The following is a 24,861-nucleotide window of genomic DNA, read 5'->3' on the forward strand; positions in this document are numbered from 1 at the left end:
CTAACCGTGATATGGATTATTACCTGACTGGTGAAACCGTGACAGGAGGAATAATATTCATAATTTTTTTTGTTGACAGCATTATTTATTCTAATAATATTACACAATCTATAGCCTATAGCATTATATTGAAAAATAAATATTTTATTTTCCAAGAATATCACTTAAATGACACTCGGAGAATTCTTTACATACTGACTCGGTGCGGGAGTCGTTTATTTGAATCGGTTCATTTAGATAAATGTAAATAAGGTTGCCTGCTCAAGATTAACTGTATATCATGACCACGTTGTGAAGGATTACTAAAACATGTTTGATCCACATAAAAACATATAGCCAGGCTGGGAGTTAAGGCTGGTCTTATCAGTAGGGAAGATCCAGTTTACTGCACTGCACTTTTAAACATTATATAAAATATTTTAATATACTTTTAAAGCAAAAGGTACACACGAAATTCCTAAAATATTTACAAGACTTTATTATCAAGAGAAATATTTACCAAGTTAATTGTGTGTGTAAAAATGTGTATGATTTTGCTGCCACCATATGTTCAGTATGGGTAATGCAAGAAAAAATTAAATGTAACACTGGCACTGAAATTAGTTTTACTAATACAATTTGTGTATGGAAAAATAAAGGGAAAGTTACACTGACATTAACATCCATTCCAGGTTAAAGGCAAAAGTTAAACAAATTACAAAAAAAATATTTTTCTCCATTAGATAAAAATAATCACAAATGTTTAAGATGTGATTCACAGTATTTTATAGTGCCTAAAAACTCTCACAGGTAATGTACACAGATACTGCAGTGATGTTTCTTTAAAGACCACTATATTTGAGAATGCCGTTTTCTTATTAGAATAAGGACACATACAGTGCCGCTGCTAGCCATTTTGGTGCCCTAAGCATAATTCCTTTTTAATGCCCCCCACCCCGACCCTGAGTTTGTTTTTGCCAGTTTAATTTTTTTATTGCCAAACATATATCATAATAGCAGAAAGTAAAATCTTTACAGCTTTAGCCAACACACATTACACATTTGAAAGTGCAAACTTTTATAAAATAGCAAAATAGAAAAAATTACCAAACTTACATTATCAAAATAATCCAGACATGTTTTTCCCATGCACAATGTCACTTTAAATAAATTACATTAAATAAACATCAATAAGTAAACAAGAATATTCTTAAATAAAACAATGATTCAGAGAACTAAGTGTCACAGTAATGTTTGCTTCATATCATATAATGACGTTTTATATTTATATATATTTAACAGTCAGGAATTGTTAGCCTAGCATGTGCACTGACTGCTAACGTTAACTTTTACTGAGAAAGTATTAGCCACCATCACGTCAAAATAAACCACAAAATAAACTACTGCTCAATATCTAAAGAAACGTAGTAAAGAAAGTAACAGCTGCGTCAGTTATTTGTAAAATGCATATGCATAGGTAATGTTTTACAGTAAAATCTCAATTTAGCTTGCACTGAGATTATAAATTATAACAACATAGTTTGTCATCACAGCAAGTTCGAGGCGCATTACGATTAGCAGCAGCTGCAGCCCATGCGCATTTCCCTTATTTAGGAATGATTAAACATGATGGACTTACCTGCAAGTGATGCACGGGCATCATCCCGCAGTTTCTTTTTTTATTTTTTCCGATCCTGACTCCTGCTGTGTTTTCGGGGCCATTTCCAAAAGTTGCCTACTTGTCCGTTTCTCAATCCGAAGGCTGCATCCTGCGCGAGGTCGCATATGCAGGCTGCATACGTCATCAAGCCTGGTTTATTTCAGGTAACTGAACATTACATTAGCAAGTCATAAGCATATTACAACAATTTACGATTAACTAAGAATAATAGTCAACTTTATAATCGTTAATATTACCAAATAAGAACGTTTGATGACGTATGCGCTTAGATATGTGACCTCTGCAGGCTGCAGCCTTCGGATTGAGCAACGGCCTCTGTCAAACTTAGTCAGGCGCCCGCGCGATCAACCGGCACGGACCATCAAAGGCTGGGGGGCATACTTTCTAGACTAGAGCAATTAAATTATCTCGTTCCCCCTTTTTTTGTAACATATATACATGGATAAAAAGTGCCTAATAATATTTCTATAGGGTAATGAAATAATTTCAGCATTATATTTTTTTTTCATTAGGCTATTATTTTTGGTGCCCTCTCAGCACGTGGTGCCCCACGCACAGCGCGTGATGCGCGTTATGGGAGCGGCGGGGCTGGACACATACAGTTATTCCCAGAAGAATGCCAAGAGACAGTGCATAAGCCCAGTAAGGATGTGATACATATTCAGAAAAGTCAGGCCCTAGAAAAAAAAACAGGACAGATCAGCTAACAGCCATAATGTGGTCATTTTACTTCTTTTAAACAATTAGTAAAAGAAAACTCACTCCACATAATAACTTTGGGTTCTGCCATACTGCTATGTTTCACTTCACATATATACTCATCTCCAGGCTCTGGGGTGATAGTTACATACTTGTATACTATAAAAGTCCAGTCTTTTCCGTACGTTAAATCAGAGGTCTCTCCCTTCATGATCTGGCCATTTACAAAAAGGTTCATTTCAATGTCACCAGGATAAAAGTGAGTTGCATAGCAGTAAAAAGTGTTTGCTTTCCCCTTCTCCTCAGGAAACTCAGTATACACTTGAATGGAAGGGCGTGCTGTAGAAAAAAAAGTGTAAAACCAACTGTAAATCCAGAATGGAGAATTTGTAAATTAAACAAATGTATGTAAATTATTATCAGATTACCGAAACAGGGCTTTGATCCTATCTCCTCTTTAAGCTTCTTCACATATTTCTCTTGGCGAGGGAATCCCTTTATGACCTCTGTCAGGCAGAAGGTGCTGTCACGCTTCTCCAGGACAGAGAACCCTGCGCTTGCACTTGGACGTAGGACAAATGTTTGTTTCGTGTGGTCAAAGTATGCAAATATGGCCTCATTGACCAAAACAACCACTGCTTGATCCATCGAGCCATTTCCCATCACATTGACTGCATTGTAGTCTAAAAAAATTTAATCATCAATATAGGCTGAGACTGAAGTATGTAAAAGCTAACACATTACATTCATAACATGAATGTGCTAAAATTAAAACCTGGAACTGTCGGCCTGTCTGTGCAAGTTTGTTTACAGAATAATAAAGTAAAAGCAAAATTAAAAATATCATAGCCTAATCAATATCATGTTTTTTTTTTTTTTTTGATTTTTCATTTAGACAGATTAATGGCTGCTTTGTTGAAAAAAAGAAGAATAGTAGGTTAGTAAAGCTGAACTCATAATGAGACGTCAGTCCACATCTCGATGATCTTTGGATACAGCAGAAGAAATAACCCAAACGCTCTTGTGTTTAACATTCCCACGTCTTTTGAGATAATTCTCCTTAAACCTCATAAACATCAAGTATTATTTTCAGTTCTTGTCTTTATTGTCATATTTGGCTATTTGATCATGCGTCAACTCCTCTTACACTCTAAAAAACAAACGGTGCTATATAGCACCAAAACAGTTGCTTTGGATCGTAACGATAGAAGAACCATTTTTAGTGCCATATAGCACCGGTGAAGAACCAGTGAAGCACCAGTGAAGCACCTGTGTAGAACCATATAGTGCTATGTAGAACCATATGTGGTGCTATATGGCCCCTATATGGTTCTACACTGGTGCTTCACTGGTGCTTCACTGGTGCTTCACTGGTTCTTCACCGGTGCTATATGGCACTAAAATGGTTCTTCTATCGTTACGATCCAAAGCAATTGTTTTGGTGCTATATAGCACCGTTTGTTTTTTTAGAGTGTACTTTCACTTTTGTTTTCAAAAATGCCATTTTGTAAGTTTGATTATTCGTATTGTAACAACAATCTACTTTTACATTTAAAATTCTCCTTTAAGACAAGACTTAATGAAGGCTTTTCTGCTTGTTGTTGCTTTTCTTGAAAGCATCCTTGGCGCAGGTAGGACTGCCAATGGAAGAGTACCCTTTTCCAAATTATTTATAAATGTATATTGAAATATATAGGTAAACAAGTTGAAGATTTTACTTGAAAGTTATCTTTTAAATGTTGATATACTGTAATGGGACATGTGCCGCTTATAATGGTACTGTGCTGTTTACTTTATTTTAGAAGAACATGCATATCAGCAGTTTATTGAGTGCTCCAATAGTGAAGGTCAAGTTCCTTTATGGAACTATGGGTATGATGGCAAAGACATAATGCATATGGATTTAGTGAATGAAGCTGTGGTTGCTACCAGTAAACCAGGTCAGCGTTTAGCAGAGGAGAGAAAAAGCAGGGAATACATTAAGAGAAAAGAAGACAAACTAAAAATGGTGTGCTCTGCTGTGAAAACTGTTTTCCTGATGTCCAACAACTCTCTCTCCAAGGCAGGTGTGTAAATATTTCCCAGATCTCCAATATATTGTACTACAAAGTAAAATTTCTGTGTGTTATTCTATAATAAAGATGGTGCCACCAACATACATAGACTTATGTTTTAAAGAGGACATTTCACAAGACTTTTATAAAATGTGAAATAAGTCTTTGGTGTCCCCAGAGTGCATATATGAAGTTTCAGCTCAAAATACCCCAACAGATAATTTATTATAGCATGTTAAAATTGCCACTTTTAGGTGTGCAAAAATGTGCCATTTTGGGTGTGTCCTTTAAAATGCAAATGAGTTGATCTCTGCACTAAATGGCAGTGCCGTGGTTGGATAGTGCAGATTAAGGGGCAGTATTTTCCCCTTCTGACATCACAAGGGGAGAACAATTTTAATTAGCTATTTTTACACATGCTTGCAGATAATGGTTTACCAAAACTAAGTTACTGGGTTGATCTTTTTCACATTTTCTAGGTTGATACAAGCACCGGGGACCCAATTATAGCACTAAAACATGAAAAAAGTCAGATTTTCATGATATGTCCTCTTTAAATTACTTTTTTTTTGCTCTCAAAGTTTTTTAAAATGTTTACCTGAAAAAATACAATATTTTTCTTGCACTGAACAACAACTGAAAATGTTATTATTCATGGCAGTTTTTTAAGATTTTTAATTTGTGATCTTGCCTATAAAATTTTGGAACCTATGCAAACTTCCACCATTTGTAAATTAGAATGGACCATTACAGTAGTTTTCTTTTTCTGTAGCAAAGCCAACAGTGTTTCTATCTTCTGGAGGAAATAAAGAACAAGAATATCTTAAATGTGTTGTGCATGGCTTCTATCCAAACGTCATCCGAGTGCGTTGGAGTTGGACCCAAACAGGAAGACACATTTATTATGGCGTTTCAACTACTGGAATACTCCCTCACAGAGATGGCAAATTCCAGATAACTTCATTTCTTAGCCTGGCTAACATTAGTGACCACAGAGTTACCTGTGAGATTGAACACTTAAGCATCAGTGGAAAACTGAGTATACCTTATGGTAGGTTACTTGGCAAAATAATTAATGTCAGTATAAAAAATAACAAAAATAAAAAAAATTTCCTGTTCTGTATGTTTCAGAGAAGAAAGAATTCACCGAACATGTACCTTTGGCAGTGACTTGCTTTCTGCTTGGGTTTGCATTATTCACATGCATACCTCTTCTGATTAGGTGCATATGGCAACATACAAGAAAACCACCTATAGATGAGAGAAATGACACAAGTGCTGATTCAGAAACATCTATCAATTTGATGAATGTCTCACAGGAAACATGAAGAATTAAAGATGAGCATGGACTTTACAAATCATATATTTATTTTACTGTTGAAACTTTCTTCTGTGTGTACAGTTGTATATAACTTGCATAACTAATAAATGTATATGCTGAATATTATATAATTGTATTATATACTTTTTCAATCTTTCATTTATTCACAATAATCAAATTATTTTTCATGACAAATAATTGTTTTTGTCCTAGGAAGTCAAGTTATTCCTTACTTTATTAATTTAGTATTGGCTCTTCAAGCAGCGTTTTCATACTGTCTACACATTGAATGATGTAAATTGCTTGCATAATTCTACTGTTGGCATTGTACATGTCGCCAATACATAAAATTTAGTTTTTTTTTTTACATCTAACATTAGTATCACATAATAGTATTAATTTTTGATTTTTAACGTTTTTTTTTTTACTAAAACAGTACAAGAGGTATATTGCACAAAAACATAAAGCGATAAAGGACCACCATATTCATAAATAGTGCGTCACACTTGTACTGCTTACATGTAATTGACTGGCATCTTCACTAACCAATAGATTAACCGAAAAATACTCCAGCGCTTAGGCGCCAGCGCTTCGACCAATAGAATTGTGAGTCATTGTGTCTCGCCCTCAGATGCAAAAGCAACGATTGGCCAGATTTACAAAGTAGGCGGGACCACGTGCTTTTGTGCAAGATCCTCGCAGCCATTTTCACGAAGTGTTACGAGCGCCATGTCTGAGGAAGAACACGACCATAGCGTCGAAAATAAACACAATATTCTCCGTCTGCAATTTCGCACCAGGGCGTCTGTGAAACCGCTGGGGACATAAGCAGAGCCGGGTTATCAAAGCTGTGTTGAGACAGCGTTTAACATGACAGAGGATATCATGTCTGTTGTTAAGCGTCTCATGTGTTGTTGAGATGCGTAAACCGTGAGTTTTTTTCTCCAGACTGTCAATACATCCAAACCTTCAGCCAACGAGTGACTGATGCATCTCACTCTGGTTGCGGAGAAGGGCCAGTTGTGTTTGCAACCATCATGGCTTTTGTGAGCCTCTTCTCCAGTCCCCCAAGCCCCGTACTTGACAAAAATATGACAGACTCTGAGCTGGCAGGGGAAGAAAGGTCGAGTAAATATGTTCTTATCTGCTTCACTGTGCAGGTTCATGTGTGCGTGAATGTCTTTTCCTTTTCACCTTTATCTTGGCTCTTTTTCCAACGTCAAGGACGTTTGGTTTCGTATTTATTTTGGGTTCGCTTGGTCAGGCCTTTCCCCCAGTTCACTAAGTAGTGATTCATATTCAACTATTTGACTGCATGCAGTTTTATTTTAACGGTCTGTTACAGAGAAAAATTTAGTGCCTCACTGCTCATATTCGTCCGTTTTTATCGCTACCCCCGCGTTTGCACTTTTATTTAATTCTCCATTCGATATTTAAGGACATTTCGTGTTTTCTTAAAGGCTGTAGTGGGTTTTATTATTACAGTAATGTTAAAAATTAGTTTCAAGGCTGCTGAATATGTAAATAGGATTGAGGCGTGTTGTGCCCCGCCCACTTAGGGTTCATTGGAAAACTCCGCCCACACGGAATGGAACACGTGACTGTGAAATCCCAGCTAAAGTTATTTTTTGTTATTTACTTTATTTCTCGAAATTATCAAACATAATTTAAACAGCATTTGGTAAAAAATAACCTTGATATCTTTTAATGTTGACTGAGTAAGGTCATCTCCAAGATCAATGAGAAATCATACTTTGATGTTTCTTCATCTCAAAATATGATCGAGACTTTAGCCTGGATTTTACAGACAGGGTCAAATGGTAGGGATTCATGGCAGGACTGTTGCAGTGTTTGAAGGGGCATTGTAAGCCATATGTAGAGGTTAGCAAAGTGTGTCAATAATGTTTGTCTAATGCACTAATTCTTTTGACACCAATATTAAGCAAGTTTTGCTCTTCCCATGCATACTTTAATTTATTAAGATTTCATGTTGACTTCTAATCAAAAAGACATACTAATAGACCCCCATCAGATAATTTCTGTGTGTGATGTCCTGTGACACTGATAACGTAATTGACTACTCTATGGGTTGACAGGTTTATGTCCATAATTTCTTGGTTGAATTTCATTAGCAGACATTGCCATAGCATGCGTTATGAATAAGCACAAAAGCTTAGCTGGCCATGACAACATCAAGATGCACAAAAGACTTATTTGGAATTAAGCCATGACAGGTGCACTGCAAAAAAATGATTTTCAAGAAAAAAATGTCTTAGTATTTTTGTCTTTGTTTTCAATAAAAATATCTAAAACTTCTTAAATTAAGATGCTTTTTCTTGATGAGCAAAATGACCAAGAAAATAAGTCTAGTTTTTAGACCAAAAATATCAAATATATAAGTGATTTTGTGCATAAAGCAAGCAAAAAAAACTGCCAATGAAATGAGTGTTCAAGAAAATTTTTTGGCTTACCCCATTTGCAAATTTTTTTGCTTGTGCCACAAAATCACTTTTCACAATTTTTGGTCTAAAAACTAGACTTATTTGCTTGGGTCGTTTTGCTCATCAAGGAAAAGCATCTTAATTTAAGAATTTTTTGATATTTTTACTGAAAACAAGAAAAAAATACGAAGACATTTTTTTCTTGAAAATCTTTTTTTGCAGTGTGCTTTCAAATTTTACTTTATGGCAATACAGTGAGGTCAGATGTAAGCTTCAAATGTTGTGCAGCTTTATATTGTCAAACTGGGAAGAAAACTCTGTTTTTGAATTTTATTTTCACCATTTTAATAATGATGACTGACATCTCGCATGAGTCTTTGCTTGCATGTAAATATTTATTACTTTTTGTAGAAAATACTGTAATATTTATCGCCAGTCAGCACAAAATTACTGAGATATGAATTTAGGTCAATATCATCCAATCCTAGATTCCATTGGTTTGTATAATGTCCTTCAGATTTTGTACGTTGCATGACTTTTGCTTCTTTTTTTTTATACCCTCACAATTTAACACTGAAGACCCCATCAAAAATCACCTTATACATTTCCACACCATAATAAATACATCATACTGTGCCATTTAAGCATTCGTTATGTATTAATAGACCATTCTGCAAGATGTAAACAACATTGGTCCAAAAACACTTCTTTGTGTTGTGTTGTCTTGGTTGTTTTATCCCAACGTTTATGTATTGTTAAAAAACTGAAGCATAAAGTGCTTCTGGACAAGTGTTGTTTACGTCTTGCAAAATGGTTTATAGGAAAAATTTCCCCTTCAAATATGTGTTTTTTGTAAACACACTATGTTGCTGTAGTACCCGCTTTCTATGTGCTAAGCAACTGTATGTTTCCTCAGTGTACATTTCTCAGAGCCTTTCATTAAGAAACCTTCACACCCAATATTTTGTGTTCTTGTTCCCAATCCAGACTTCAATTGTAACTTTTAGGGGCGGTTTCCCGGACAGGGCTTATTCTAGGCCCAGACTAAAATGCATGATTGAGCTGTCGTAATTTAAAAAACATCTCGCACTGACATATCTTAACATATACTAATGCCATTGTCTCGTCTCAAGATGTGCACCAGTATTGTTTTTTTTTTGGAAGGATGTTTGTAAAGGCCTAGATGTTTTCCAGGATTAATTTAATCTGCCCCTTAAAATTTGGACCTGACAAAACATAAACAGTCTTTTAAGAGTTGTTTGTGCAGTTCATTAAAGATTAAAATAGGGTTCCTACGGGTCCTTGAATGTTTGTGATTCTGGGGGGAAAATTTAAGGCCCTGGGAAGTTTTTGAAAATATACATACATTATATAGATGCAGGTAATTGAAAGTGCTTGAATCTACTTTATGCAAGAAGTTTTCTGGAAAAAAATCCATATTATTCCCTGTGTAATGTAGGATAATATCATAAAAATTCTAGACTTTTTTAAAGACGTGCTAAACTGTTCGCTTTAAATGCTTATACATTCTGTATGCAAATGTTTGTTGTTAAGCCTCACCATTGGTTAAATTTGATATACACATTCAGACACACTTACCCCTGGAGGCGTCCCCAAAGTGTCAGCTCAGTGACACAGCGCAAATTTTCACGAAAGGGAACTGTAACAATGTATCGTAAAAGGTAACTCGATGTAACCTTGAAATGTGTCCCCACATTTAGTCCATGAATTTGAGGGTATTGGATCTGGAAAGGCCTTGAAAGGTCCTTGAATTTGAAGTTAACTATGGTGTGGGAACCCTGTTAAAAGCAAATGTCCCACGAGTATGTTACCCCAAAATAATATTTTTTCTTTATTCGTCATTTAATCTCTGCATGACTTCATAATGAAAAAAATGTCTTGTATCTGTAGGCCATAGTTAATTATTTCTCTCCTTCATTCTATATCTGTGTGAATGTCTTTATGTTGAAGTTAATAATAACTGTGTGTTTTGGGGTAATGCACCCAAAATAAGAGGTGAAGTTTTTGTATGTAACTTTTTAAGAGCACTGTTTTTGACTGAATAATCTTTTATCTTACGTTCTGGTTAAATTGTTGTGTGGCTTTGTTAAAACGTTTATGAAGTGCTCAAAGTTTTTTTTGTCCTTAAGGGAGGATGGAGAATTGGAGGACGGGGAAATAGATGATGAAGGAATAAGCATAGAAGAGGTGAAAGAAATCAAAGAAGAGCCGGAAGAGGGTGATAAAGAAAAAGAGAAAGGAAAAGAAAGAGAAAAGGATGACAAAACTCATCGTCACTCCCGAAAGAGACACAGAAAAATTAAAGATAAGCGAAGATCAAAGAGAAGGCGGCGAGACCGACCAAAGGTAAGAAGGTTTTTGATTGCATTGTTTTAATATAATAATTAGGGGTGCAACGGATCACAAAACTCACGGTTCGAATCACATTACGGTTTTTGAGGCACGGATCGGATCATTTTTCAGATCAGCAAAAAAAAAGTATGGGAAAAATCTCATAACAAATCAAATTACAAACATTTATAAAAAAAGAACAAAGTTGCACATTAAGTAAGCTCTAAAATCATTAGGTACAGAAATCAAATGAATAATAACACTACATTTATTGTATTAATTAAATGTAATTATAATTTTTTAAGCTTCAGACGTGATTTTCTCTTTTTCTTGGGTTGTTTGATTAACATTAATAAAACAGACTTAAGTAGATCAATTGAGCTTACAGGCTCTTTAAGACCAAATATGCACAGACTGCATATCTCTCTGTGTTCACTACTGAGTCCCCTTAAACGCGCGCACGCACACACACAGAGGGCGAATTACAAACGCCGCAGCATAAACAGTCTCCCACGAAAAACGTTACGTTGTTTTTCATTGCTCTATTAGCCAAATGTATTTTAATACACTACAGTATGAGAGAGAGAGTAGCGCAACTCATTGAAGTTTTCACATCAAGAGTTGAAGGATTATTACGTCTGACTCGAGCTGGACCGGACGCATTCAACCGCATGTGCGTTTGTGCTTGAAGTAAACTGCTCACTTTAGTGCCTTTTTGCAGGTAATGTCACGGTTAAATCCGTGTCATGTTAAGTGTCTGCGATTACTGTCACCTGGACTATTCATTGATTAATTACCTTCCTCATCACACCTGTGCATTGGTAATCTGTCTGTCTAATATTATGTCTTATTCATAGGCCAAATACCAACAACTAATGAACCAAATCCTTCCATCTCTAACCAGCAGAAAAACAACCTGCGGAAACAGTTTAAAATTAGCCCAGTAGCCCAGAACTCTGCTGAAAGGCTGTAGACCTGGCAACGCAGATCCGCTGGTTGCACAGTGATAAGAAGCAGCGCCTGATTAACGTGCACCTCGTGTTGTATAAAGAAAAAGTGCCTGACTTTGAGCGTGCAGCTAGTGTTGTTTGCTGGACTTTGAGCACAGCTGGCTTATTACTGGTTACAAAATTAATAGTTAGGGAACCTCTGGTGTAGAGGCTATGGCGTAGGTCCGACGCAGAAATATAAATTAGCCTTTACTCGCAATTTAATGCCTAAAGCTTAGATAAAATACAGGTATTTTTCTAGTTTCTATTCTCTAAAAAATTTTTATTGCCTAAAAAGCTTGTTTTTAGGTAAACACCCCTCTCTTTTCCATTTCAGCATCACTCTTCGTCCAGCGGCTCCAGCTCGGATAGCTACGACTCGGAGCATGAGCGTCAAGACCGACCTAAGAGCAAGAAGAACAAACCGACATACCGCGATCATGATGGGGAGCATGTGCAGGTAAGTAAGAGCTCAGCTACTGAATTGTAAACGCTGTTATCTCCAGCATCGTGTCATTCTTCTCGATTTACTTCCACCTACGTCTATAGCGAGAAAGCGAGCTTGGAAAACCACCAAGGTCGATGCAGCACAAGAACAACGATTCTGAGAAATACAGTGACTACAGTGAAGAAAAATATGACTACGATGAAGAGGACAATGATTTTTCAGGACAACTGTCTAAATATAAACATGCCAAGGAGTCGTCTGGTCATGGCAAAGCAGGGCCACCCAAAGACCAGGCCAAGCGACCAAACATGAAGGGACAACAGAGACAACAACAGCAGCAGTGTATGTTTGTATATTTCTATTTGACAGATATAGTTTTATAGATCATGTACACACTGTCCAGTTCAGTTCTGTACAAATTATGCAGATTTGATTGACATTTTTCTGCATGTTCATGTGATTTGTAATGTTCATGTGATGTCCTCTTCTCTCTTTGTAGTTGGAGGTCAGCGTGGTAGAGGGCGTGGAGCCATGGGCCGGGGACGCGGAATGCCCAACAAAAACAAAAAACAGAAGGGAAAGAATTGGGGACGTGGACGTGGTCGAGGAGGAGAGCAGGGCGGAGGAGACGGCGTAAGAATTCTCATCTTTTAATAGTGCATCACCTGGAAAATCTGCAAATCTGTAATGTTTTGACATTTATGTAACTTACAGGAGTCCAAAGGTCAGCCCAGTTTTCAGAAGAAGCGTCCGATTATGAGCCAAGAATTCATTAATCAACACACGGTTGAACACAACGGGAGGCACATTTGTAAATATTTCATTGAGGGTAGATGCATCAAGGTACATTTTTGTGTTTATAAAATATAAATATGCAAACTCATGTTTGGTGATTAATATGTTACTTAAATGTTCTTGCATGTGCTTAAACAATCTTTTTCTTAATGTTTTACAGGGGGACCAGTGCAAGTTTGACCATGAAAATGTTGTTCCAGAGAAAAAGAAAGAACTGTGCAAGTTTTATGTCCAAGGATACTGTACCAAAGGAGACAACTGTATATATATGCACAATATCCTTTGAAAAGCTGTCCTCACAGACATAACATTTATGCATTTGGTAGATGGTTTTATCGAAAGTGACTTAAACTACATTTGCGACCCTGGACCACAAAACCAGTCATAAGGGTACATTTGTTTAATTGAGATTTATATATCAGTTAAAGGCTGAATACATAAGCTTTCTATTGATGTATGGTTTGTTAGGATACAACAATATTTGTCTGAGATGATAAAACGATTTCAAAATCTGGAATCTGATGGTGCAAAAAATCAAAATATTAAAAATCCCCTTTAGAGTTGGAAATAAAAGTCCTTAGCACTCTGCATCAACTCACATAATTAACTCTTTCCCCGCCATTTACGAGATATCTCGTCAATTAAGAGAAAACGCTTCCCCGCCAATGACGAGATTTTCCGTCTTTCCGCAACTTTTTAAACCCGGAAGTATTGCCTTATGGCATGCTGCTGCATGTCCGTGTCTGTTTTAAAGATCGCTCTGAATTGGATCTCTATGAAAAGTCCGTCACAAAAATAGAATTATCTCTGCTTTTTGCTCAAAATGTGGTGTTTTTGCAGAAACCTACCCATATTCAAAAGCTGATTACAAAAGAACCACTGAAGATAGGATGAAACGTTTTTTTTTTGTTTAAAAGCAGAGGGTCTGTTCTTTCATTTGGTATATTGTATGTTTATATATTTAAAGAAGAACATTTTCTGGAAGGCATTAAAGGACAAGTTCGGTATTTTAGACTTAAAGCCCTGTTTTCAGATTGTTTATGGTGAAATAGAACGGTTTTGACTGAAATTTCGACATTTTCGGCTGCCCTGAGAATTTTCGCGTGTTTGTGTTTCAGCTCAGACCTCTACAATGGGTTTAATGGTGCACTGGAACAATCCTTCCTAAAATGCATTAAACTTTCGTTTACAAAGACGTGAAACTCACCGAGTGGTCAGGGGTGTTCACTGGTATGCTCACACAAAAATCGCTGCAAAAGATGCTTTCCAACAGCTGTTTTAGCATTCGTTGTTAACTTGTGGACCTATTTTTCCAAACGCCTCACACCCGTACATTCTTCCGCTTAGAGCTTGAATAATAGACACTCCAGCCCAGGTGGTGGCGCTAATCCGCCTTTGCCAATTGCAAGAATAGAAACAAAGTTCCCGGCGCGGAGTAATACCGTACCTCACAGCACAACTATTACAAGTCAATGGAGTTGGTAAAAACTACGATAAAACCTGTTGGAATGCGTCTTTTGGAGCGATTTTTGTGTGAGCATACCAGTGAACACCCCTGACCACTCGGTGAGTTTCACGTCTTTGTAAACGAAAGTTTAATGCATTTTAGGAAGGATTGTTCCAGTGCACCATTAAACCCATTGTAGAGGTCTGAGCTGAAACACAAACACGCGAAAATTCTCAGGGCAGCCGAAAATGTCGAAATTTCAGTCAAAACCATTCTATTTCACCATAAACAATCTGAAAACAGGGCTTTAAGTCTAAAATACCGAACTTGTCCTTTAAACTTTGGTGAAAATCATGAAAAACGCTGGCGCTGGCTGGCAACTTTTTTTAAAAATGCTGGCGGTGAAAGAGTTAACATTTTGATATATTTATGGTAGAAAATTTACTAAGTGAAGTCAAGATGAGAAATTTAAAAATCTTTTTAAAAAACTTGTTTTAAAAGCATGCATCAGGTTTATTTTAATGCACATAGTGTATTTATCTTAATTTTATGCAATAAGAATTACATTTGCACCATTTTATGAAAGTTAAGACTGAATGGACCTAAAAATGTCAAATGGTGTAACCGCCAATTGGCCAAAGAATTAGAAATATTTAATATTTTATCCAACTTAATGGCATGTAAGCATAATCAACAACAACAAAAAAATCATTTAAAATATAATTTTATTAGTTATTTCTATATGTAAATTTTAATGCGTTTTTGTAAAATTTGTCCTGACATATGTGGAAAACAGCTCTGTTTTCTAAATAATCTTTGACAAATGATGTAAAAATGTATGTCAATCATATTACACTAAACTAGATGATTAGATTTTATTCCACATTTTTTATGAATATATTTATATTTTAATTTAAAAAAAAATACTAGTTACACCATTTGACACAGACGGGGTACACCACATTGACATTTTTGCAATTATCCCCCAAATATTATTTCAAAATTAAACTTTGACTTGGTCCTCAAAAAAGAGATTGTAATCTGCAAATTTATTTAGAAATTTCAAATTTTAACCCTTTTACATTTAATTTTCATTGACCCAAATATTTTCATTGAACATGATCTTTACATAACATCCTAATGATTTTTGGCATAAAATAAAAATCGATAGTTTTACCCATACAATGTATTTTTGGCTATTGCTACAAATATGCCCATGCTACTTAAGGCTGTTTTGTGGTCCAGGTTCACATTTAATAAATGTAATAATTAATATATGGTAGACACTTTAATCATTGTGTTTTTTCTCTGGGACTAATGCTGACATATTGCTCGATGAACAGTGAGATACACAAGTACAGTTCATTTATTCAAGGTTTTGTGTTTAAGTTTTGGACCTTGACCCAGATTGTATGTGAGTATCCCTGCAAGTTTTTTCATACTGGAGTAAAGTGCTACCAAGGAGACAACTGCAAGTTTTCTCATGAGCCTTTAACTGATGTTACCAAGGAACTTTTAGACAAGGTAAAAACTGACCTAACATTTACCGTGCATACAGATAACTAACCTACTGTACACCAAGGGTTTTCAAACTTTTTGATGGCAGGCACCCCCACATAAGATGAACCTTTAGCGAGGGACCCCTTTTCTAAAATATTTATCCATATTTTTTTTATAAAGAAACACAATTTTGATTTATGAACACAAAAGAAGATATTTTGAGAAATGTGGTAATAGCAGATAGTGACCATTGACTTCCATAGTAGGAAAAAAATATTATGGAAGTATTGTGATAAATGATGAAGAAAATATTTTGATAAATGCTGGTAACGGTACCCATTAAATTCCATCATATTTTTTATTGCTACTATGGAAGTCTATGGTCACTATCTGCTGTGTGTTTACCATCATTTCTCAAAATATCTTCTTTTGTGTTCATCTGAAAAAAGAAATTCATACAGGTTTAGAACAACATGAAGATGAGTAAATGATGACAGAATATTCATTTTAAAGTGAACTATCCCTTTAAACAACCATGGAGGAGAAGAAATTGTTGAATAAAATAATTTGTTTTGTTAAATATAATGAATAATGTATTATTTTAAAGCATCATTTCATCACATGCATGTTTTAGATCCTCAACACAGATGAGGAGAATGTAAATGAAGATGAGCTCGAGTTGGAAGATCTGAGGAAACACGGAATTGCCCCACTACCTAAACCACCTCCAGGAGTAGGACTTTTACCCACTCCTGGACCTGGAAGTCCCCAAGATGGAGGCAAGAAGATCCCCTCTCTGTTTGAGATCAAAGTTCAACCTACTGTGGACCTGGCACAGAAGATTGCTCTAAGGTACTATTGGTGATTTAGGAATAATTCACCCAAACATAAAACTGACTCACCCTAATTGGATAGTAAAGTGTCTATTGAATGCAAAATTAAATTTCTATTAAGAAGTAGTAGGTCATCTGGGTACTTTCACCTACTGTTTTTTCAATACTTTAAATTTAGACATCCTACTTTTTATGGGATTTTTTTAAAGCAGTATATTTTTTTTCATTTCAGGCCTAATTTTTACAACAGTACATCACCCCCTCCTGGGCAGTTTCAGGGAAGCGGTGGTCCTGTGCCATTCACTGGTGTACCTGAGGATATGCAGTCTTGCAATATGATGTCATCTCCCCCAAATCCTTCTCTACCACCTCCTCCAGGATCCATAGGAAGTCCTCCCCTAATGTTCACAGGCCCAAGTATGCCACTGAGTCCCAGCGGCCAACCACCACCTCATGGCTTTTGTCAGAGCCCACCTATGCCAGGACACCAAGGGCAGCCCCCTTCATTCCATGGCAACATGCAGCACATGAACCATCCCCCCATGAACCAACAGGGGGTGCCGTTTCAACCTGTGCCTGACACGCAGATGAATATGCCTTTCCAAAACATAGGCCAGATGCCCTCAGAGTTCTTCAAGAATTTATTCAGCAGTCAATCTCTGGCTCAAGGAGGTGAGATGGAGATTTCGTTTAACTTTCACATTTGTTGATATATATAAAATACTGTAAGAATGTCGTGCTTCATTTTTCTCTATGCTACCTAATTTTTTTCTGTGCAGTAGACGATGGACCCATGAGAGACTCTCAAATGGAGTGTAACATTGAGTCTAGTGGGATGCAAGACTTCTTGCCAGCTGTCCAGAAAGCTTTGCTTTTACACCTGAACCAAAACAAACAAGACTCAGACTGTCGCATGGAAGGCTGTGTACCTCTCAGCACAGAAAAAGGTTTGAAGAAAAACGAATATTTTTAATTTGAATAACCATTAAAGTCTATCTTACTTGCATTCTGTTTAAACGTATACATTCGTTTTTGGATCCTGTTTTATAGATGAAACTCCTAACTGGTACTCCAGTGATGAGGAAGAGGGCGGCAGCGTAACAGCCATTCTGAATAGTCTAAAGAAGCAGAATGAAATGTTGAAGCAGCAGCACAGTGTACCACCAGCTGGCTCTGTGGACCCCAGACTACAAAAGGAACGAGCCCCACCAAACGATCCTCGGGTAAAAGCTGACCCACGTCAGCGCCCCCCAGACCCCAGAAGGGACATCGGAGACAGTGTCGGGGACCCCAGGCTTGTCAGAGACCCACGTAAAATTAAACCTCTGGACCCAAGCATCTCTCATCGCCACCCAAATCCCTCCCACAAGCCTTCGACCGGAGAAGAGGATGATGAAGGTGAGCGAGAGCTGAGGGACAGAGCAGCCTTTATCCCGCTGGAACCGAGTCCTGGGGCCATGTTGCGAGATCCCAGGTGCCAGATCAAGCAGTTCAGTCACATCCGGGTGGATATCCTCCTTCAGCGTCCTGCCTTTTCTCAGACTGTGGTGTGGGCCCCCGAGGATCTCATCCCTCTGTTGGTCCCCAAACAAGAGCCGTCTATAAACCTGCCTCTTCCACCTTTAATTGCTGACGCTCAACTGAACCGTAGCCTTTCCTGCCCACCAGACCACCCTCCCTCTGCGACTTTGAGCCCTCCTGATCTTCGTCTGGCAGCTGCCCGCCTCAAGGAAGGAATTGGACGATTCGGTAGCCCTCCTGGTAGGACTGTAGATTCTCGGCACCACCCTGACAAACCCATTGATCCTCGGACTTCCAAGACACTTGATCCCAGAGTTAGCCGATCTGGCAGTCTCGACTCCAAGCTGTCTGGTATGAAGGAGACATCCTCTGGTAGTGGGTCCGGTGACCCACGTTTACATCGTGGTGGTGGAAGCACAAACCAACACAGCGCTGCATCATCCAAGCATGAATCCGAAAAGTTGCCCCCGTATGCACCCCGTCTGGCATCTTCCATGGGCGCAGGTCTTGAAAGCCCCACCACGCTGTTAGGGGGCATAAGTTTATACGATCCACGCAATCACTCTTTACTCTCCCCAAAACTTGAAAGTGAAGATCTACCTAAAAAGTCAAGTATACTAAAGTCATCTTTAAATCTCCCGAGTTCTCCGCCTCATGGTTCACCATCACCGGCAACAGGAGTAGAGAGGGAAGACAAAAGTCCAGTTGAAGACTCAAACGGCACCACTAGTGTCTGTTCAGTCAATCCTCCAGTGCCTACGATGATGCCAGCATCACCTTGCTCACCAGTCCGAGCTGCAGCTCCCGCTGTGCACAACTTGCCCATTCAGGCGCTAGCGGGACTAATAAGACCCGCTTACGTGGATCCACGGCAAAATAGACCGGCTGGCTCTGCGGGTGCGATTCCACAGGAGGACGAGGAGGACAAAGATGAAAAGAAGGACAGGCCCCTGAGGGACGTCTTTAAAACATTTGACCCTACAGCCTCACCGTTTTGTCAGTAAACACGAATACTAAATCTGACTCACACATTTACTGTAGTCTGTACTTTGTATTCATTTTGCATGTATATGATGCTTTTTTATTTATTTAAAATTGTCTGTAAATATTCTCTCTATGGTTACATCATTCTAAACAAGATCTATCTTTCTTTTGCCCCCTAAATCTGTAGAATTGGGTAATTGATCATGCAATTGTGTTACCATGAAGGACTGTAATTGACTCACAATGCAAATCAAAAATGTTTTTAAAAATGTGTAACTTACATGCAAAGACTTCAGTAACCAGAGTCTCTTTAATGTAACATCAGTTAAACAACAGTTATTTTGTCATTGACGGTTAAAGCTTATATATATGTAGTACTGTGTAATGCATAAAGCTATAGTAAAATCAGTTTTTTTTTTTGTAAATTCCAACGAAGGGGAAAAGTATTTATCCCGTAATAACATTCAGCCCTATATAGAAGTGCTGTATATATCAGAATTCTTATATCACTTTTATTTCAAGCATCTCTTTTATCGTTACTTCATTGTGATTTATGGTTATAAAGGTAAGGTTTGCGGTTGTTACTGAGGATCTCTGTGTTGTAAATATTTTTTGTTTTAATGCTCGAGGCATTTTTCCTATTTTTTTATTGTTTTTTGTGTGTGTGCAAATAACTGTTTTATTCTGTTTATATTGTTTTTCCACAACAAATGAATTGCATTTTGTTATTTTACTATTCTGGCCGAAATGGGAATTGAAAGACAACAGATATAAACTCTCATTTTTTAAATTCAGTGTCTAAAATAAAATAAACTAAAATGAGAAATTGAGCGATTATCTTGCAAGTGTTCTACAGGATGACACCTTTTTTATGTTTCTGTATAGACGGCTTCAGCAGTAACAACATAAACAAGCGGCTGTGCGTAACTTCTGGTAAACTCCGCTAAGAATAAATAACAAAAAAGTTCTTAAAACGTAGTTTATTTATATAACAAGCAAAAAACAACAACACATAGATTACCTAGATAAAACATTTGTTATTTTCGACGAGGCATTTGTTCAAGAGATCAGTTTAGCAACTATGTCAGACCATTAAAAAAACCGAAACCGGAAGTAAAGGTCGGATCCAGACGTGTGTCGTGTCAGCTCAGTGGAAGAGCATTGCACAATTCATGGGTTTGAACCCAGGGAACACACATACTGATAAAAAATGTATACCTTGTAATGCACTCAACTTCGGTCACATGTTTGTTTCCAAAAAGCATTGTTAGCGAACTTTGTTTGTTGTTAGCATTAAACTCTATCGGTAACAAAAGAAATGTTTTGATTTCAACAAGGTGAGACGGTGAGCATGGATCACTGCTGTGCGGATTTGCTCAACCTGATTTTGACAAGTGAGCGATTTCCTCAGAGCAACATATTGTGTTGACCCAAGGGCAACATTTTTCTAAATAAAACTTAAACCACAACTGTAAATGAACCCTAAAATCAGAGGGAAAAATATTTTTTACTTTACAAGTAAAAAAAAAAACAAAGGTCTAGAAACGACCTGGTTGTAAAATGAAACTTGAACTAAAATTATTTCTGAATTCTGATTCTTTGATTGAAATGTTGTCATAGGGTCAACATAATGTTGCCCTAATAACATCAACCACTTGGCAAAATCAGGAATTGTGTGGATTAGACAGGCAGACAAGAATTTAAAGATCAGGGGCCTCATTTATAAAATGCTGCGTAAAAACCATCCTACATTTGATCTTACGATCATTTATCAAAAATGCGTACGTGTGATTCATAAACCGAACGTACGCGCAAAAAACGTGCGTACCCCTTTCAAATCTATAAATCGCAAATTAACTTGAACTTGTGCGCAGCCGAGCAGTTTCAGATCTCCGCCTTTAAATGAGCCTAATTAATGTCACAGACATATAAAAGAGCACTTCTCAATGTTTAAACCAAATTTCGAGCAGCAAGATTGGCTTATATTTCCAAAAACTTGCAGCAATCAGACAAGCAAAAGTGCGTACGTCTGCTCAGACCCTGACGTGGCGCTAAGCACTTTTCCACGTCAAAGACAGTTTTTATAAATATGCACTTTGCCGTGGATTTTTGCGTACGCAAACTTTACGATCAAATCTGTGCGTACGCACGCTTTATAAATGAGGCCCCTGAAGCTGACCTGTACAATGATTTTACATAGTAACGTTAGCTCATTGTAATGGTGATGCGATTTACTGTAGTGATAATTGAAATAAGGTAAAGTTATATTTTTTGGCCAGTTTTTGTATTTTTTGAACAGTGAGATTAGAGAGGGGGTACAGGATCGGCAAATGACCATGAGCCTGAAATCGAACTCAAGTCGCTGAAAATGTGAAAGCACCACATGTCGGAGCACTGCCCACAACACCATCGGCTCCGACGAACTCAGGTAATTCACTGGTTATTTATTTAGCTTGTTAAAATTGTAAAAATAATCTACTCTGAATGGTTGTTATTAATTATTTGCTAAGTCTACTGGAATCGAAGTTCATTCCACAAAAGGCGTTTGTTTATGTTGTTGCTCCTTTAACGGTCTATAGTATACATTTTACAATTAACTTTACCTGGAAGGTAACAAAGTTAGTTAGTTTGTTAAAATACCTACAAAATAATTATAAAAGCTACAAGCAATTTAGGACCCTTGTAAGTCATTATTTGTATTTGTCCAACACATTGATGGATGGAGCAAGGCTGGGCACAGTAGAATTTTGGGAGGTCCTCCGCAGACCCAAGTCATCAGTTTCAGGGTTGAGCTGCTCCTGAGCTCTGTGGATGAGAAGAGACTGCTTCCACTGAAAACAAAAAGCCGCTGCCTTCGCTGCTTCAGAGTTTGGTTCTGGTTGTTTCAAACCCTGTAAAAATCAGGATGAGACAATCAAAATATCAAAAGACCATATATGTACTATTAACTGCAATAGTAATAGCTTTGAATTTTTAAAGTAGAAAGCTTTAAAAGTAAAGTTTTTTAGGTCCTTGGTGTTTTATAGTTTCCTACAGTCCCAATAAGTGGATTAGATAAAAGCATCAGACTTTGTCTAAATACTGTTCCTTGTGTCACTGGAAGTTGGCAAACTTCCACAGAAATGAACAAGATTGCTGCACCATTGCTAGTCGATGGCGGTATCATTTCCCCAGGACAGGAATGATAGGTTTTTATATTCCTCTTACCCTAATACAAGCAGCCTCTGCAGCTCGTACACCCTGGATGACTGTCTGTAGTAGATTCTGTGCGTTCTTCACCAGGATCTCATCCGATGACTTGCACCCGGGGGTCACTGCATTAACACTGGAGAGACACCATGCACCCCTTGGGTCACATGAGATTTTTGCATGTTTAATAGTTGTACTGTCATTAAACATGTGTCAGAAATGTAAGGAGGAAAGAAACTTGGGTACAGTAAGAAAGTCCATCAACTATCAGAACTGCTGTGAGCCGGTAAACTGTTAAGTCTTAAAATGCCTCTCACCTAGAGATGATGGTCAGTTGGTTGGAAATGGTAAGAATCTGCTCTGCTATGACACGGAGCTCCTCGGTGCAATGTTTGTCCAAGCAGTGGTCTGCTATGACACGCACAAACTGTGTGATAGCCTGGCCACTTGACACGAGATCTTTTGCAGACGTCACAAAAGCATCTTTGGTCTATGGGGAAACATAAAATCACACTTGGGATCATTGGTTTTGAACAGAACAGAAACTTTGCTCATTGTGTTGGTTACCTGAATGGGCCCTTTACGCTTTAGATACTGAGCCATGTTATAGAGTTTATCTGCCATTTCCTTCGTCACTTTGACAATCTGGTTACCCTTGTCATCCCACTTCTCCGTCTCCCGTTTCAGAAAGAGGGATGTGTAAGAGAGAGTCGGATCCACCCAGGTATACACAGTCATTCTTGTGCTCCTTAGTGATTTCACTTCCTGGGGAAATAAGTAAATAACATTTTCCTACCTACAAAGAGGACTGTAACCACAAAAGACATTGAGGGGGACATGTCCCACCCAATATTTAGAAATGGACAGAATTTCCCCTAATATTTGATGTTTTTAATATACATACATATTGACTAAATGTTTTGGTCCCCCCAATGTTCAAGGTGTGGTTACAGCCTTGCTACAAAGTATTCAAAAACGTTATTAATTCCAAAAAGTGACAAACAGCTTTGTTACCTTATTTGGTTCCTGACCGGATACCTCTTGGATGCAAGTGTTTGATTTGCTTTCAGTAGAACCTTGATTATTTATGTGTATGGGATTAATTTCTTTGCTTACAGGATGGATGGGTTCCTTTGTTTGCATAAGTCGTATTGGTGTTTGATGCTTGACCAATCCATTGGAGACTTTTCCCTGCAAACCGCACTTGATCTGTTCTTTCGTGACATCAAGAATTTCATTCAGCTTATAGATTTCCTCTACGAGGTAATGAGCCTTTGCTGACCAGCACTGTGTCTGAATATCAAGAGTTAGAGTCTCGCCAAGACTTTGCGTTTCCACAATTAGCCTGGCTCTAGACACTATATCCGACATCTGAAAGGACAAGTGGTCATTAATGAACCGTAGGTTCGACCTCTCCCTTGGGTCTCTAATAAAATTGAAACAGTCCTGGATGGAGCCTGTGGCATTTTTAACATTCTGCAAGAGCAATTCTGCTTGGCTTTCAAACTGTGCCAGAGCATCTTCGGTTTCCAAGTTACCATCTTGATTTTTGACTGAGCATGCCAAGGCAATCGTATTTTCAATTGCTGTCACATAATCCTGGTTTGTTTTGCTCAGAAGACAAGAGAGTGCTTTCATTTGAATCTGAAGTTGTCTCTGAATCAGCTCTGACTTGGCCAACATCAAGACACTTGAGAGAGACGCAATACCTTCAGCAACCTGTAAGTATGAGTCTGTAAGCGTCTTCACCTCTTCCTGAAGGTCTCCTAACAGTTTGACCTTATAGGTGTCTCGACAGTTCAAAGATGACAGTCTTGCAGCTTCTTGTATACGAAGTGAATTCTCAGACATTGCCGTCAACCACTTCTTGGGTGTCGTTTGATGTTTGATTAGTTGCCCTTTGCCATCAGTTGTGGATGTTCCCAAAATCCTATCCAGTGAATTAAGCAGTACTTGTATGGACAAGGCCCAAAGCATGCAAAGACCATCTAGCTCATCAGTTTGGGTCGCCCTTGAACCAGCCACATCTATGAGATTCTTAGTGTTGGTTTGAGCTTTTTGGAGTTTGCTCTGCAATGCCATAATACTCTCTTGAGACTCACCCAACACCTTGATGTCCGCTGATGTCACAAGTTGCACAGCATCTGCACATAAACACATGACCTCTGTAAGATCCTGTGTGATAGACTCCAACATATTTGGTGCATAGTTTCGGAACATGGAGAACACACCATGGTACCACATTCCTGCAACTGGCAGTAATGTTGTACGGGCACATTTGATGAGGTCAGAAAATTGCGTGCTGTGTTTATAAATGCTGTCTGTACTCATAGCTGAACTCATGGCTGTTTCTTGTGCCGTCTGGACAAGCAAGGGCGTTAGAGACATTAGTTTGGATCGCACACTTTCCACTTCTTGATAATCAGCGGTGTCTATGACGCTTGTGGCTTCTCTTGCAGCTTGGGCGTAGCTGTTTGAAAGTCCCAAAACTCCGGTGCAAGCCATGTTGAGAGCCTCTACATCTTTCCCTTTGGTCATGCTGACAACTTCACACAAAAGAGGCAATAAATCAATATTTTGAAGATGTGCATCAGGTGTAGATTCAGGGACAGGTTCAGTCCACTCTTC

The 24,861-nt window shown here is 37.9% G+C and overlaps 3 protein-coding genes across 5 annotated transcripts; 2 read left to right on the top strand and 1 right to left on the bottom strand.

Moving 5' to 3' along the window:
• Nucleotides 1–244: 244 nt before the first annotated feature.
• Nucleotides 245–3,019, bottom strand: LOC135787536 (uncharacterized). Its single transcript, XM_065297504.2, has 4 exons — nt 2,788–3,019; nt 2,423–2,698; nt 2,251–2,337; nt 245–866 (listed from the first exon to the last, which is right to left on the bottom strand). The coding sequence occupies exons 1-4, from the start codon at nt 3,005–3,007 to the stop codon at nt 832–834; spliced, it is 618 nt and encodes a 205-aa protein (XP_065153576.1). The 5' UTR covers nt 3,008–3,019; the 3' UTR covers nt 245–831.
• An 841-nt stretch (nt 3,020–3,860) lies between these two features.
• On the top strand, nt 3,861–5,854 carry LOC135786685 (H-2 class II histocompatibility antigen, A-F beta chain). 2 transcript variants are annotated; one of them, XM_065296185.2, is made up of 4 exons: nt 3,861–3,990; nt 4,162–4,425; nt 5,186–5,464; nt 5,545–5,854. In XM_065296185.2, exons 1-4 carry the CDS (start codon nt 3,939–3,941, stop codon nt 5,739–5,741), a joined length of 792 nt encoding a protein of 263 aa, XP_065152257.1. In that variant the 5' UTR covers nt 3,861–3,938; the 3' UTR covers nt 5,742–5,854. The 2 variants fall into 2 exon arrangements, with proteins under 2 accessions (XP_065152257.1, XP_065152258.1); XM_065296186.2 differs by lacking the exon at nt 5,186–5,464.
• A 522-nt stretch (nt 5,855–6,376) lies between these two features.
• Nucleotides 6,377–19,874, top strand: zc3h6 (zinc finger CCCH-type containing 6). Of its 2 annotated transcripts, none has more exons than XM_065296184.2 (12): nt 6,377–6,857; nt 10,326–10,542; nt 11,854–11,976; nt 12,066–12,306; nt 12,464–12,597; nt 12,679–12,807; nt 12,920–13,034; nt 15,621–15,730; nt 16,341–16,558; nt 16,772–17,211; nt 17,322–17,486; nt 17,590–19,874. In XM_065296184.2, exons 1-12 carry the CDS (start codon nt 6,772–6,774, stop codon nt 19,062–19,064), a joined length of 3,453 nt encoding a protein of 1,150 aa, XP_065152256.1. In that variant the 5' UTR covers nt 6,377–6,771; the 3' UTR covers nt 19,065–19,874. The 2 variants fall into 2 exon arrangements, with proteins under 2 accessions (XP_065152256.1, XP_065152255.1); XM_065296183.2 differs by having other exon boundaries at nt 6,378–6,857; nt 17,319–17,486.
• The last annotated feature ends 4,987 nt before the right edge of the window (nt 19,875–24,861 follow it).

The sequence above is a fragment of the Paramisgurnus dabryanus genome, chromosome 20, assembly GCF_030506205.2.
Source record: "Paramisgurnus dabryanus chromosome 20, PD_genome_1.1, whole genome shotgun sequence".
NCBI lineage: Eukaryota > Metazoa > Chordata > Actinopteri > Cypriniformes > Cobitidae > Paramisgurnus > Paramisgurnus dabryanus.

What these genes read in the sequence shown, in the direction of transcription:
- LOC135787536 (XM_065297504.2), bottom strand. Translation starts at nt 3,007, where the DNA reads ATGGATCAAGCAGTGGTTGTTTTGGTCAATGAGGCCATATTTGCATAC. An exon ending in AGGATCAAAGCCCTGTTTCG is followed by an intron (nt 2,699 to 2,787) that starts GTAATCTGATAA and finishes TTTTTTCTACAG; the next exon opens with CACGCCCTTCCATTCAAGTG. An exon ending in ACCCAAAGTTATTATGTGGA is followed by an intron (nt 2,338 to 2,422) that starts GTGAGTTTTCTT and finishes TTTTTTTTCTAG; the next exon opens with GGCCTGACTTTTCTGAATAT.
- LOC135786685 (XM_065296185.2), top strand. Translation starts at nt 3,939, where the DNA reads ATGAAGGCTTTTCTGCTTGTTGTTGCTTTTCTTGAAAGCATCCTTGGC. An exon ending in TGAAAGCATCCTTGGCGCAG is followed by an intron (nt 3,991 to 4,161) that starts GTAGGACTGCCA and finishes ACTTTATTTTAG; the next exon opens with AAGAACATGCATATCAGCAG. An exon ending in AAAACTGAGTATACCTTATG is followed by an intron (nt 5,465 to 5,544) that starts GTAGGTTACTTG and finishes TGTATGTTTCAG; the next exon opens with AGAAGAAAGAATTCACCGAA.
- zc3h6 (XM_065296183.2), top strand. Translation starts at nt 6,772, where the DNA reads ATGGCTTTTGTGAGCCTCTTCTCCAGTCCCCCAAGCCCCGTACTTGAC. An exon ending in CCAAGGAACTTTTAGACAAG is followed by an intron (nt 15,731 to 16,340) that starts GTAAAAACTGAC and finishes TGCATGTTTTAG; the next exon opens with ATCCTCAACACAGATGAGGA. An exon ending in ACCTCTCAGCACAGAAAAAG is followed by an intron (nt 17,487 to 17,589) that starts GTTTGAAGAAAA and finishes CCTGTTTTATAG; the next exon opens with ATGAAACTCCTAACTGGTAC.